The 15,947-nt window shown below is 44.4% G+C and overlaps 2 protein-coding genes across 2 annotated transcripts in view; one reads left to right on the forward strand and one right to left on the reverse strand.

Moving 5' to 3' along the window:
- shisa9a (shisa family member 9a) overlaps nt 1-5,223 on the reverse strand; it is a 49,527-nt gene extending 44,304 nt beyond the window's left edge. The window contains exons 1-2 of the mRNA XM_062378960.1: nt 4,331-5,223; nt 3,489-3,595 (exon numbers count right to left, since the gene is read on the reverse strand). Coding sequence (XP_062234944.1) covers nt 3,489-3,595; nt 4,331-4,845 — 622 coding nt within the window. The 5' untranslated portion in view covers nt 4,846-5,223. The remainder of the gene's footprint in view (nt 1-3,488; nt 3,596-4,330) is intronic.
- A 2,210-nt stretch (nt 5,224-7,433) lies between these two features.
- The window catches only part of cpped1 (calcineurin-like phosphoesterase domain containing 1), a 33,768-nt gene continuing 25,254 nt past the window's right edge, over nt 7,434-15,947 (forward strand). The window contains exons 1-2 of the mRNA XM_062414065.1: nt 7,434-7,641; nt 11,005-11,223. Of these exons, the coding sequence (XP_062270049.1) occupies nt 7,578-7,641; nt 11,005-11,223 (283 nt within the window). The 5' untranslated portion in view covers nt 7,434-7,577. The remainder of the gene's footprint in view (nt 7,642-11,004; nt 11,224-15,947) is intronic.

Genomic DNA, 15,947 nt, shown 5'->3' on the forward strand with positions numbered 1-15,947 from the left:
GTGCTCTCACATCAGCTCAATCAGACATTACCCAGCGGTTTCACCAGAGTGCAAGTGGGATAAAAAGTTGAAAGGTCTGGAGCCTCTCACTCGGAGAGATGCGTTCTCACGTAAAGCCCCTGGAGTGGTCTGGAATCCGTGGGTTTATGCAGCAGGTGGCCCCAGCTGGATTCACATGGGGCCCCTAACATAGATGCTGCAGGCCGTAACCAAATAGGTGATACAGTAGTGATGCTTCCAGACGAATAGTGTTCTGTGACTGATATTCCCATGAGGCCCGAAGGAATTTTCTCCTCCTGTATAAGCAGAAGAGATCCGTCGGACCAGATTCATTGATGCCGGTAATAGGGCAATCTGGCCATAAGGTATAATCAATATGTGGTCTGCAATCATGCACTGTGTATCTGTCCTTTGTGCATAGCGGCACATGCATGTGGCCCTTTGTGACCCCAAACACTTATCTTTACATTGCAATTACCACTCTCTCCATTCTTCTTCCCCTCTTCCCACATCCGCCCCTGTTGCACTCGCAGCGATGATCCTAATGAAAAGTCATCTCGCCCCTTTTTCAGTCTGTTTATCTGCCCGTTAATCACTTAAAACAAAAGAATAACATGTCCACATCCAGCAAATCCATATCTACTTCTTCTTCTAAATCGCCTCCCTCGCTTTATGGGTCCATCGGGCGGATGTCGCGGATGATCCCGACAGATCATAGAGGTTAATAACATTCCACATGATTACCCACAAGCCCCAGGCTAGGAGCATTCAGATGCCCACGTTCCACATTGCAAATAATAATTGTTATTGCCACAGCAGTGTCCTATTGGCCACTCAGGTGATAGGTCAGCCGTTATCTCATCTCTCCCACAGCGAGGAGCGAAAGAAAGACTTGTGCGGTTCCTAACACCTACTCAAAGTGTTATTCATGTCTTTTCATGGTATTTCGTTTTTTGTGTCTTTTCCCTGTTTTTTTGGGGGGGGGACGTAGACTCTCAGAAAACCAAACCCTTTCTGATGAATGCAACCTTTCTTTCCCCCCTTGTCCATGAGATCCGCTCTCATCATGATGTTGAGTATCTGTGGGTGTAGTGCTTCATGCTGAGTAGGGTTATGTCACCTTGTCGTTAGCCAAGGGAGCTGTTGTAGGATTACATATTTATCTCGTTCTCACAAATATAAGTAGCCACACACACACACACACACACACAAACACACAAACACGCACACACACGTGCTCCCTTACATACGCTTCCTCACTCAGCGGCACTTCGTAATCCCGATATTTCTGTCAAGATCACTGTTGACCATTTCCAAAAATAAACTGTGAACATGGAGAGTAAGATTTAGAGATGGGAGATAACATTGGTGCTATGAGCTAATCAGGAATTGTACTTACAGTGCAGTGCCCCTTCTAAAAGTGCTTTCTTGGAATAGGCTGATTTTTTTGGACTGTGTTAACGCTCTGGAGCTACTTCAAAATTATTCCTTGTTATTAAGAACTCCTCAAACATTTCTACAATATAGTTTTACGGTTTGTTATTGTTTTTGTGCAGGACGTTGTATTCACAGATTTTCTATAAACAGTCCATGAGGTGCAGAGTGAAGTTAGAAAACTTTGTGTTCATCCTACCTGGTTTATCTGCAGTGAAGATTTTAAAGTATAAGTTATTCATGGAACTAAAGTTTGAATGATTTACTGAACTTCGCTTATTTTTTTTCAAGACATTAAATGTTGGCGATTTCAGAGGTTCTGTAATAGACAGTATCTTCAGACCAAAGTTTACAATGTTTTCAAAATAAAAGCTTGGAATTGTGCTTAGTACAAAGCAGTACTGCAATTAAATGAACAATGTGGTTTCGCTAAAGAGGAGGTGATGCTAAAAATGTTGTTGCCATGGCAGGGGTCCACTGTGAAACCTTTTGTGAACCACTTCTGTAAGTCCGATTTGGTGAAATATAAATAATCAGATTATCAAAATGGTTTGACCCAGTTGCCATCCACCGCTGCGGTTAGAGGACTTAGAAGAAGACGTGTTCTACTCGGTTCACAGACTCAGTGACTCCTATCACGCTGCCCCGCCTCAACGGACTGCTTGAGCATCGGCCGACTTTTTATGTTTTATTATGGAAGATATTGAGTTTCCAAATGGCGCCAAATTCGACACTGCACTTCCTCATGCTATTTGCGATTCACATTCCAAGTATGCAGCCGATAAGATGAACAGTTTGCGAGAAATTCGTTACACATAGAGACAGAAAGACGTTTGGGGAATAAGATGGTAGATAAAAGGCAAGAGTGACATAAAAAAGGTAATTTTTATAGCAAAAATAAATATGAAGGCCAGATCATGATATAAGTCCGAATTTTTGCTCATCGAACTGGTAAACCATTTCACTTTTTAACAGAATAGATACAGATTAGATAAAGTGGCGATCTTTTATGCTGTGAACTAAAGTGATTTAATACACTCAAGAAAGCAAGATGCACTCTTTGTGAGTGTGTGGGAAGATTTTTGATCTCGTCAGATGGAGCTGCAAAGAGTTCCATTCGTGTAAAGATTGAAAGTAAAAGGAGAAGTGAGAGAACAACAGGCTAACAATGCAACTGTGATGGAATCTGAAGGCTGTTTCCATGTCTGTATCACGTGTGTGCTTGCACTGTGCACGCTGGCCTGTACAGTTTTGTGTGTTTGAATATGTGTGTTTGTGCGCATTCATCTGTTTGATCTTCGGTGTTAAAAAACACAAAGAAGCTTGGTACTGTAGCAGCCCATGGGACACAACCGAAATAGATGGCATTCATACACTCTGTACCCCCCCACCACCACCAACACCACCACCCTTTAAACTCCCGGCCCCCCCATCCCCCTACACACACGTACTACCACCATCACTTCCTCACCAACTCACACACACACACACAAACACACACACACACACACACACACACACACACACACACACACTCACACACACACACACACACACACACACACACTAACTCCCACTTCCCTCATTCTCTCTCACATTATATCATGTGGGCATGATCCAAAATAAAACAGTGAATAACGGCTGGATTTGAAAAGCAGCAGCAGAGAAAGGCGGATATTCTCTTTCTCTCGCGTTATGAAATGGATGGATAGGAAGCTGGTGCAAGATAAGACAAAAACCCAAGGCTGTTATTTGTAAAAAAATATAGGAGAAAGCCCTGCAGGGATGAATATGTTCTCCCAGCTCTGAGGATGTTATATGAGCCCCCTCTGAGTCTCCGCGAGTCAGTCTGCGATGACTTAAAGATCCCTCACATCCTTACATCACTGGACGTACTCAAGTTGCTTCTGTAAAAGCAGCTTTCCCCTCTGACACACACCCAACCCACACCTCCATATGCTCCAACTTATACACATGGTTCACAACAGCCAGTGATGAGCTGTCCAAAACACCCGGAACACCAAACGAGGAATGAAAGGAATAGAAAAGCTCACGGAGGTTTGTGGTCCGGGAGACGTAGTGCTGCGAATGCATCCCGAGGGCCTCCTCTCCTCGATACGGCTCACCTGGACACCCGCCCTGCAGCACACTGGCAACAGCCCTGCGAGAGGAGAGGAGAGGAGAGAGGGGAGCGGATGAAGAAGGGAGAATAAAGGATGGGTTAGTGGGGCAGACATTAGGAAGTGTGCATAACACGGTTAATTGAATTATTCAGTCGGGCTGCACTGCTGCACATGCAGGTGCAACCTCTATGGTGAAATTGTGAGGGGCAGCTGAGTGGAAAAAAACATGATGAATGGGGCAGATTTTTTTTTTCCTGGTATTCTTTTTTCCTGCAGCCTTTGCCCATATCTACGCTTCACTATGTCAGTACACTGTATAAAAGCTTTTTCAGTGATGAAGAATAAACAATGGAGGGCAATGCTGCCTTGGTGAAAGAAACCGCCCCCCTTTTGTTGAGAGTAGCTCACGTAATGTTATATCACAACGACCAGGTACAGTGTGGAGTGGAGGAAGGCATGCAGCATCCACTCCTGCTCCTTTTTCTCGACATAGAAGATGTAATTAGTTGCACTGGTTGCCCAGAAACAACAGGCTGCATGCATGCTGTGAGATGTAACACCCACAATGCATTTAAAGAGCAAGCTGTAGCTTTATAATGATGCGGTAGGTTTATTCTCAGACATATAGAGAGAGGTGGAGAAAAGAAGGAGACAATTGCGCGCACCAGATCTCTGCGTGCGTAGGCTACTACTGCAAGTGTCTTTGTAAACAAGCGCACTGAGAGAAGAAGAGGGGGAGAGAGAGCGAGAGAGGGAGAAAGAGAGAGGCTCACCTGGACATGTTTTCTCTCTGGGGCCGGTGCGCCTTTTCCAGCCCCAATTTGGTGAAAATCCCCACCAGAGCCATAATGGCCACTACTCCACATATGATGTAGACGATTAAGTTCGTCTTGTCTTTGGTGCTGTCGTGCAAATTGTTCGCTTTTTTGTAAGGGGTCTGGCCGGTCTTCATCCACACCGGCGTGTCGTAGTTCTTACAGGTGCTCTGGTCCAGGCGCGAGTGCTTGTAGGAGCAGCAGAAGCGGAAGCCACAGGTGCCGCAGCAGTACAGATAGTTGCCCGTCTTGCAGATGAACGGCGGGTCCCACTGTCCCATCACGTCGTAGTAGCCCCGGCACCTGTCCTCGGTGTGCGGCGTCTCCTCGGACACGCTGTCCTCCTCGCGGGTACCGTTAGAGGTGGCGATCATGACGAAGCCCCCGAGCAGCCCCGGCTCCCCGTCGGCCTTGCACACCAGAGCCATAAGTTTGAGCAACAAGAAGCCGAGGAGAAAGACTTTCCCCCTCATCGCGCCTTCTCCTCCTTTCAACTTCACGCAGAGACGAAAAGACTTGGGGAGATGGAAAAAGGCGCACGGTCATGATACGCTGAAAAGTCCAGAAACATACATCCAAATAGCGCCGTCATGCGCGCCGATGAAGATCTTAACTAACATATCACCATCCCCGTACAAAAACAAACAAAAAAATTAAATGAAAAAAGAAAGAAAAATCACTCAGACTTAAATAGATCTCCAAGTAACGGCTCTCCAAGTCGCGCTTTCGGCTGCGCAACCTACGCGTCTTTCCAGAGAGGCATTGTTTGCAGGCGTTTTCATCAAGAGTGCACCACTTTACACGTCCATCGGTGCGCTATTACGCACGGGAGGAGCAGGCACTGAGACGCAAGCCGCACCGAGAATGAGAGCGCAGTGAGCGACCAAAGAGAGCCGAGGGTGGGAGAGCCTGGTGCGCTAAAGGAGAGGTGGAGGAGGAGGAGGAGGAGAAGGAGGAGGGATACAGGATGGAGGATGGAGAAGGGAGGGGGAGAGAGAGAGAGAGAGAGAGAGAGAGAGAGAGAGAGAGAGAGAGAGAGAGAGAGAGAGAGAGAGAGAGAGAGAGACTATATTATGAAATATTACGAGAAAACCCCTCAGAATACGCACATTACTATATTCTGTTTCACCGTCGAGGAAAGGCTTTGGGTTTCGTTGGGTCCAATTTACGCATTTTCAGTCGTAGGTTGCAGTATTTCTAGACCACAAGTAGCTTAAAGGGTTACAATGGTTCATCCTTTCAAAGCGGGAAGAGAAAAAAAATTGTCGTTCACCAAAAAATGTGGCCCCAGGACTTTCTCCAAACGTTCTTTAGGCCATTTATTAACCACATCCAGTACTAAGTTCAAATGTATCCTCACCAAAATAAGACGATGTCAAATGAACTATATCAAATCGGGGAATGTCTCTCCCTTAAAATTAAGAAAGGCTAATTGGATGTGTAAGTAAAACACACAGTGGAGACAGGTTTTTGTGACGATCTTGAATTCTCCGAGTGCCGTTTAATTTTCTACTTCAAAATCATAAAGATCTGACAAAAGTATGTTGATTAATGTTGTGACTAAGAAGAACTTATTTTTGTTTGACAATCTTGATGTAAGTAAAATGAACAATCCATCCTCATTCACATATTTGAATGGTCTCGGTGGATCACCTCTGTCCATGGTGCTGAAAGGTTTGCCGCCCCGGGCCACAGGCCTTGCTGCTGAGCAGGTGGGTTCACACTGTCCATGATCATAGTGTTTTCTGGAGTTTTTAAAAAGCCTGCCACATGTTTCACTTCAGCTTATGAGGTTTCTGCTTGTGGAGAGTGTTTCTTCAGTGAGAAGGGCAAAGAGGAAGAGTAACAATGCAGCTGTATTCAAGTCTGTGAGAAAAATAATAGAATGATCTGCTCTGGACTTATTTTCATATCCTAAAGCACATTCAGTCACCACTCCAGAGCAGTCGTGTATCCAGGATTCTTTTTTAAAGCATAAAAGGGACACGGTTTACACAGAGGGGACAATTACATGTCCAACATCCATGTTCTGATTCAGTATGGTTTACATTTAAAGGTATAGTTCACCCTATGGTGTCATCAAAGTGTCAATAAGATGTCCTCGGATATCCTCCTTCTGGATCACAGCGGACATTTTGAATACATGTTGAAAATTGTTCCTCATTTACATTCCAAAAAGCTTAGAAAATATATATATATTTTTAAACATATATATATTTTTAAATTGTCATATTTATTGTTAACATTTGAAGTGAGTGACTAGATTTTCAAAGGAAAAAAAGACAGGACAGAGGGAGGCACATCCGGGGCCAATGAGATTTTCTGACTTTTCCATGTTCCACCCCGGGATCCGCCCCTGCTTCATACTCGTTAAATCATGCCTTACTATATTATAGGGAATATGATAATAATGATATGGCATGTTATTTAGATTTTATCCTTTTTTATGCAAATGGTAAAAATAATTAATAATAATTGTTATTAGAATTATAGTTGTATTATAATGGTATTCAAACTAGTGTAGTCTTAGAATTTGATCCATGTGGTCTAAACGGAGCATTACATATATTGAATTAAATCCAAAATTAACCATGTGTTTAACGTATTGATATTACATAATAATATTGATTAAATACAGTTGATACCCATAATCTTTACAATAAATGTCTGATTAGTATTTATTTTCAGTTTAATCCTCTTTATGGAGGGAGGATCAATAATGTGTTTCACCTTCTTACTTTGTTTGCACAACACATACGAATCATATTGATGTGTGCTGGACTTTTGTCATATTGCTGTCGATGAAAGTAAGTGTGTGTGAGTGTTGGTTTGTGTTTGTGTTGGTTGCAACCTCATTGGGAGCCGCTGCAGTCACACACACAGATACATTCACACACACAAACGCACGCACGCACGCACGCACGCACGCACGCACACACACACACACACACAGACACACACAGACACACACACACACACTCACACACACACACACACACACACACACACACACACACACACAGACTAACACACACACTCACACACACAGGCTGAGTAGTCGATCCCCGAGAGTCGCCGGCGTTCAGCTAACAGAGCAGCTGGAGCAGCAGGACACAGGAGCGGTTAACTTGTCCGGAAGAGGCCGCTGACAGGAGCACAGGCGGCGGCACAGTTCGCTCGGGCTGCTCGGGAACCGGCGGGTGCTATGGCCGACAGCGTGGACACCTTCCTAAGGGCCAAACACCGCACCTTCAGCGGACTGACTGAAGGTAGCCCACCGCGTTAGCGCCTGTACTTTTAGCCAACTTACAGGCTAACGCTCCGGCTAACGATCCACTGTTATACAAGTTGTTGCTGCGGGTCAGGGTCCAGGCGGACGGCTGACCGCTGCCGTGTTCCGGCAGCTTTGTTTTCAAAACAGCTTCTTCAATAACACTTTGTATATCAGGGCTGCTTTGCTAGCTTGTGTTTGTAAACTGTTGTGTGTCAACATTGAACTAAAGAGGTTAATTCCCTCTAGTTGTTGTTGTTGATTCAGAAATGTGGCGGAGACTGAGCACGGGCGGTAGTTTTAGGTAAACAATTGTGGAATAGTTCCTTGGCTGCTAACTCGCACTAGACAGTCACGTTTTTAAAGTGCAGAGCTGAAACCTCTGATGTTGTTGTTGTCGTCCCACGAGCTGTTGTTATTGTGGCTGTGGTGTGAGTATATTAGCTCGGGAGGAGGCTTCACTAAGCTGTGTGCTTCAGTCCTGCAGCCAAACTTATTCAAGGATTAACTCGCAGGCCTCATTGGTTGTACACGTTCCTCAGAACCTTGTGTAATAAACCTGCTATTACACAGGAGCCCCGAGGGAAGAGATTGAAATGCTCAGTAGTTTTTATTAAATGCCTTAAAAATGAACCACTCTGGCCCCTATGTGCTTTCATCTCAAATTATGATTTGTTTTCTTTGGAGCGCACCATCTGCCCCCTGAGAAACGACTCTCCGATTATGTTTGAAGTTGTGCGATTATGTTTGAAGTTGGAACAGACAACACAAGGCTGCTGCCTCTTATCTGCTGTCATGGGAGCTTTGTTCACTCCTCCAGGTCCTTGTGGTTTTTTTTTTTTATTATTTTGTATTATTAGTATTTCACTGTCATTTGTTGTGCAAAAGCTTCAAATAACGATGGCCAATCACTCTCATGAGGGACCAACCCGAGTGGGGGGTGGACCATAGCCCGGATATAAAGATGGACCAATGCGTCTCAACTACTTCCCTCCGTACACGAAGTCAAAATATCCTGGATACGAACGCCTGCCATCTTTCACATTTGGAGTCCGTTCAGTAGCGATCAGGGGATGGAGCTATGTGTACATGCTCAAAAGTCGCTCACACCCATCAGATGCAGACACACAAAGAGTGACGCACAACTTCTCGTGTGAGAGAGAGAACTGCGTTGTCATGTCAGAGATCTCTTGACCAATTATGGGAAGTTTCAAAGAAATCATCATGAAACTGGGAAAGGCCAAATTAAAATATGGCGGGCCTCCAGTCTTGGTTCTCTCCAGAAGTAAATGTTGATAGACTCACAGACCCGTGAGCTGTGAGGAAGTTAGAAAACTTCCTTTTACTAGTACAGTGGTCACGGCAGCTGCCTTGAGTACAGAATTCATCAGCCGTCCTCGATGTGTAGTTAAGATCCAGGCCAGGGTAGTTTGGACTGAAGGCAATCTCGAGTCATTTGGTTGAAAAGATGATGATAATCGTAAAAGCAGAAAGTGCTTTCATAAAATATCAATTACACAGAGGGGACGATGATCATCTGGTTCCCAGGAGCAAGGCCGCCTTTGTTGCTCTTTCTTTTCCTATCTTTGCACAAGTTTCTCCGGAGGACAGAATTATCATAAACTCAACTGGGAGGGGGATACATGGAGAGCATGTTAAACAGCCAGCAGCCCCCGCTGAGTGAAGGGATTTGTGCACAATGCACATGCAGTCTCTCCTCTGTGACAGCAGTTGATAACCACAGTATTTGCCTCCACACCCTGAGTGTGGCGGAAAGCTGTTGTTTACACCTGCTCTTAGCATCTGCTCCGAGCGTCTCTCTCCATTTTCCAAGTCACTTTGCCAAGCCGTCTTCCGGTGTCCTTCACATCGCACCTTGTCATTACCATCAGCCGAGCAGCGTTGAGTGTCTGCTTCCGTTCGCTAAGCGCGGCGCAGTTTTCCCTTTTTTAATGAAGATTAGAGGCTGATTAGATTGTAGGGTCTCTCTCTGTTGCATAATGTTAGGATTATGTAAAACACTTTGCTGTTCATTCTCCTGCATGTGTCTGTTTGTTAATTATTGAGCATTGGTTACCCCCCCACACACCTTAATCGAAGTGCTTTAAAAAAAAAAAAATCAAGTGTTGATTCCAGGAATGAATTTGAGGTGGTTTCCACATGAAGCGCTCACAGCAGGCCGTACACCGCTGAATGACTAATGCTGCGATCACAGCTAATCCTTTGCAGCTTTTTGTTTTTTTCTGCTTATTAATATGAGCAGTGTTCTGTGTGAGCGTCCTATGACCTGAACATATGGAAATGAAAGTGTTCAGATGCTGCCAGAACGTGAAGTTAGTACCAGTTAGATTCGTGAAATCGGTCGGCTTCTATAGGGAAAATGATGTCATTTACAGATTAACCGATTTTCATTAACTGAGTGTGCGGGTGTACGTTAAGAAGCCTTTGAAAAAAAAGTACTATGCATTTCCATTAATAGGTAAGATAATTAAAGCTGCATTGGTTTGTTGATTCATTAATTAAATTGAGATTAACTTAATCAACAGCTTTTTTAAGCAATAGAACAAAACCTTTGATGTTTGAAGCTTCTCAAATGTAAAGACATGAGATGGTGATGAATTTTTGACCATCCTCACGTATACCGTATATGCCACCATATATTATGTATAGGGTTTATTGTATCTCTACAGGAGAATAGCGCCTGTTTACTTCCACAGATACTCCCTTCTCTCTCTAAGCAGAGCCCGAGGTCAGGCTATAGATAAAGGACTAACCAACAGTGCATTGTAGTGTCTACGCTGAGGGACTTTCATATCTAACTCAGATGTGCCAGACATAGAGGCACCAACTTCCACTCTCACCAACTTTAACTCTTTTGCAGATTTTACCAGTGGCAAGACGTAAGGACACAATGTGATTTAGGAATGCATACTTTAGGCCTAACTATCCAATAGGATGCGAAAACCTACATGTAAAATAGAGAGTGACAGCAATTCTAGCCATTCGTGGATGTGCTGTTAGAATGGGTGATGCAAGTAGAGGGAGCTATAGCTGGATGCTGTGGGAGACATCCTCAGACTTGGGGGTGACTGTTGCTCATTACTCTGTTAGCGTCATTTTATTGTTCCACCTTCTGCATAAGACATCAGCTGCTGCCTAACATTAAGGTTATGTGACATGAAATATAGAATTGGTTGACCTCAGTTTATCCCAATGAGTGACACCGTTCCCATTGCACAATAGTTTGGTCCTGTGTCAATTATGAAATTGCTTTGAATTGCTTTGTGTACTTGATATTAACCAGAGTGTCTGTCTCTGTTGACACAGCTATTACCTTGACGTCTGCCGTCCTTCTTTCCAGATGCAGAGCGAGAGTGGAAGGGACCATTTTATTTCATTCAGGCCGCAGACCCCCAGCTCGGGCTGATGAAGGCCTGGAAGGACGGGGACTGCGACGGAGGAGGGGACGAATGGTCCGAGGAGGTGGAGCTCACCAAGCAGGCTGTGGAGGCCGTTAACCAACTCAGACCTAGGCCGAGGTTTATGGTGCTGTGCGGGGACTTGGTCCACGCCATGCCAGGTAGGGATTTAGATTTTTGTTGTTTAATTTTGTTCAGAGAGTGAAGAGCAATCTTTACACGTGCAGCTCCCAACAGAAAAGGGAAGCGCCAAGTTTAGGTCCTGCTCTTGTGATGAAACACTGCTTGAAAGATGTTCCCACAGTCCCACAGCCGGATAGACAGTAAAAGCCAAAAATATTGGCATCAAACATGGTAGCTTCCATTTATCGGCCTGTTGTCGGAGGACAAAATGTGAGCTCTCAGATGCCAGTTGTGTGAGCTTCAACTCTGTCCAGGCTCTTTTTGTCAATCCAGCAGTCGCCCCATGAGTGTTATCTCATGGCATCTGCTCCCCCACGCAGACTCATGCAAATGCTGCACTTATCTCAAAGTGTCTAAAAGGGGGCCCATACATTAACTCTTCAGATACATTTCCTTGCAACTGGTTTTAGGCCTTGTTTGTATTGAGCAAAAGGTGTTTAGTGGAGTTATCCGTCAGCAAAACAAGTCATAACCCTTTGTTGTTTTCGTCATCAAATATAGCAACTAACTTTATGGTAACTCTCCCATTGCCCCACAGTCGCCTCGAAAAAAACACATTTTAATTCACTAGATACAGATTTTTTTGTGGAGATATTGCACACATTCATAAATATTTGTTCCCTAAAAATGCCTGAATTTTACATCAAGATCATTGACTCATTCTCTGAGGATTCAACTAAAATTTAGAAAAACACTGTGTCATAAAAAGAAAGTGCAACTAATTTCTGGTAATACCCCCGATCCAGATTGGCGCGGAAATTCAAAATTGGGTCATGCCCCATTCCCCCTAACAAACAAACAAATGTAGATGAAAACTTGACCTCCTGAGATCAAGAGGCTGTTTACTATACACAGGTTTTTCTTTACATGTATCACATTCCCTGATAATCAAGGGTTCTGTTAACACTGACAAGTGATCTGATGTATGTCGGCCACAGTATAGATGGGGGGCTTTTACTGCAGATTCAGGCAGGAAGCCATCTGTGCCCCCTCATCAGCACATCATCAGCTGGTCTCCAATTACACCTTACATTACAGCGTTCTATTTAGAAACCCAGCTCCATACGTCTAAACGCTAAATGGACTGCTGCATTTATAAAGCACTTTTCTAGTCTTAATGGCCACTCAACATGCTTTATATGTCAAGTCACATTCACTCATTCACACAGGGATTCTATGTGCAGCGCTTTTCCTATCGCACGTCATTCTCACTCACTCAGCACAGGCCTCCAGGACAAGTTAGGGTTCAGTATCCCGCCCAAGGTCACAAGTGGACGATAGGAGCTAGTTGTATTGGCGGGGCTAAATTCAATTAGCTGGTTATTCACTTAAATCAAAATGACTTATTAGTTATTATTTCAACCTATATTATTTCAGGATGCATAGAGGTCAGACTCATCAGCGGTTTTGAACCTGGCTCTCCTAACTCTGCTAGGTTTTAGTGTGTGACCTGCCCAGTATGAAAAGACTGGTGAGGCCAGGGGAACTGATCTGAAACTATTATGCCATTGTGTCAAATACATTTCTCATTACAGTAAAACGTGACATGAATGTTTGTGACTCAAATTGCGCAACCTTTCTGTCAATTAGAATTCCAAATAGGGACACAATGTGTGCAGTGTAATCGTAGTCAATATTTATTTTTTAGCCTTAGGCAGAATTGATTATTTGTGTTCCCACTGCTGCAGGTTAGGGAGGTTTGTGACCTGAAAAAACAATGTACGGATGCATCTCTTGAAATGGTCGCTATCAATTGACCAAAATTCGCAATAGAACCAAAAAGAAACACCTCTTATAGACATGGTGTTTTATTATATGGAATAATTAAAAGTGCCATATTCTGTATAGCTCTAGCTGTCAGGAAAGAGTCAATATGCAGAAGGTATTTTCAAACCTGCCTCATATTTTGTCCATTACCACACATGTTGTTATCAGAATCCGAGTGAGGTTCCCTACATTCATAAAAAAGAATGGAACATGTCTGATATAATGAATTCTTCGCTGCAACCTGAGATAGTCCTAATGTTTTTAATGCAGTCCCTGAATGATCCCAGCTTAGGGTTGTCTCAGCTGCAGAATATTTCTCATTGAGGTAAATTTGAAAATTACTCTTCTCTGTTTCCAAGCCAAGAGTCGGTAAACAACATGCTCCCCAATGTCAGCTGGTGATATTTATCTATGAAAAAGCACAGGCCTTCTGGCTATTCTGATTTCAGTTATTGATCAAACCAGCATTACTTTATGTTCTAAAAATCTGTAAAACAGCACCTCGTCTGTTATCCAGCTTCAGCTAAGAGGTAAAGGAAAAGTTGTAGTTCTAGTTGTCTTTGTTGACATCAGACCCCCCCCCCCCCCTCCCCCATGACAGCATTCAATATTTATCTATAAAAAGCACCTGGAAGCCTTCAAGCTGTTTGCGTGACGGCAAGATTTAGCTTTGTTGAAATGGTTCAGCGGATCAATCCTGGGTGCAGACGGAGAATACGGTGCTTGTGTATTCAATCATTTAGTCTGTAAATAAGTTCTATAGCAGCAGTGTATGCTGGTTCCTCACAGTCTTTGAATTTGACTTGTTGGATGTCTCGCCGCCAGGACAGCAGCTGCTTTTCTCAAATTCGTCAGATGCTTTCCCTGTGCAGCCTGACAAATACATTTTCAGAATGGAGCCGTGTTTGAAAATAGCTGGACACCTCCAGAAACGGCTGGCCAAGTAAACAGAATAAAACCATTTTGCTGCTCATTTCCTACCTTATTTGGAGCTGACATGGTGTGTTCGGCTCAGGCTGTGCTGCCTTCTGCCTGCCTCGCTCTGTGACTAGAAATATGATGATCAATGCTAACATGTAAACTTAAACCTGCCGATCCTACCTTTTAGAGTAGAATTCATTTTAAAGCTATAGACAACAGTCGAAGACATTGACTGTAGCTGTTAGCCGACATTAGAGACAAATGGATGCTGTTATTGGAGGAACTGTAATGAAATGAGTAACTACTACGCGGTGGGAGCTTTCCTCAATGTCCAGGTGCCTGATTCTATAATAGTGTAAACGGAATGGGCTGGCAGGACCCACTGCAGAATTAATGTTCAGCACAAAGAGCCGCGAGCCGCCAACCAGTGCAAACTACCTTTGCATGACAATTAGAGAGCTTGCATGAGGTGCCTGCCTGGCTGCCTGGCCTCGAGGAACAGGCAGAGAGATAAGAAAAAAACATCAGCAGACGAAGCTGCCACTTTCTCCATCTCTGCACGTCTTCTCTGCCAGCGCGTCCGTTTGGATCATGCTGAACGTGTCCCTGAGTTTGTACATGATGTGAACATAATAATGTAAGAGAGTCTAGATTTGGTGCAGCATGTCGTCTGAATGTCCTTGGCCCCTGTTTCTCAAATTTAACTCAAGGCAAACTGTTCCTGTGCACCACAGATTTGGCTGGGCTTAGTCACAGGGCAGCTATTTCCCCCCTGTTCCTTTCTTTTGGGTCACAGTGACCACCAGTTCTAGCTGCACAGGCACAGTGGTGAACACTCCTGGAGCTGCCTCCCCCTATCCTCCAAAGAGTCCAAGCTACCTTATCCTCTCCATGATTGCAACATTTAGACCAAAACATGGCTGCCATCCATTTCCCACCCCGCACGGCTCCACCCCCCCTCCCCCCCAGTCTCTCTCTAATCAGTCGCATTTATAGGTCACAGCAAGATCTATTTCAGATGCACAGTGGGACAGTGGATAGTGTAACCATGGGGTTTAAGCGGCAAGGCCTTGGGGACCTTCAAGCGTTGCGGCGTCAGCCCTGGTTACTGTCAGCCCGAGCGGAGCAGGTTGTGTCTGCCATCTTCATTACTTGCCTTGTCCGTCACTCGCCTGGCAACTGGGCCGCTGCACGGTTTGGGAGCTGGGAGGAGACATTAGGAGCTGCTCCTGCCGTCTCTCGGCTGACATTTCCCCTTAGACAGTTTATTTACAATACAGAATGAATGGGTGGCGGCCAGGGGAAGCTGGCTGTCAACCGGCATTGTCAACACCGCTGCCTGTCGGCGACGGGAAATTGGCGACTGTATTTCTGTTCCCACGGATTTCACTCTCCATCTGTCCTCTCCGTCGCTCGCACATTTTCTTTTCCTTTCTCTATCCCTCTCTCTCTCCTCTCACATCTATCTGTTCTCCTAAGTAAACAGCTGCAGTCTTGTGCCTCGTGCCTTATTTTGACAGGCTTCATTTGCGAGTCTGACGCCCTACCCAAACACACTCCCTTATTCATGCCTCTGATGAATTTATTTGAAGCAGCGTCAGTGTGAATTAAATCTGGTGTTGAGGAAGCAGAAGTTCTTTGAGTTCTTGTAATTGTTCCGGAGTGAACGTGAAAAAACAATGGGATCTTTGTTTTCATTAGTAAGGGGTTTGTTCCACTTTAGATCTTAATTTGAAGTCAGGGAAAGTGAAGGCTGACTAAATATAAACAATCCCTGTTCTTATCAAAGAATTGTTAGTGAAGCAGTGATCAGAAGCACTCGGGCGCATAAGACGGAGAGAGGAACCCCAACGGACCTCATTTGCATCACATCACAGAGGTCCACCAGGATCTATTCCCCACTAAACAGGTCCTGATTCCTGAAAGAAATCCTGGCCAGAATTTGCTCCAACAAAATGTTGTCCGGAGTTTAAATGACAAAAAGTTCTTGATCCAAATTCACTGTCTCCTCTCC

Source organism: Platichthys flesus, chromosome 20, assembly GCF_949316205.1.
Source record: "Platichthys flesus chromosome 20, fPlaFle2.1, whole genome shotgun sequence".
Lineage (NCBI taxonomy): Eukaryota > Metazoa > Chordata > Actinopteri > Pleuronectiformes > Pleuronectidae > Platichthys > Platichthys flesus.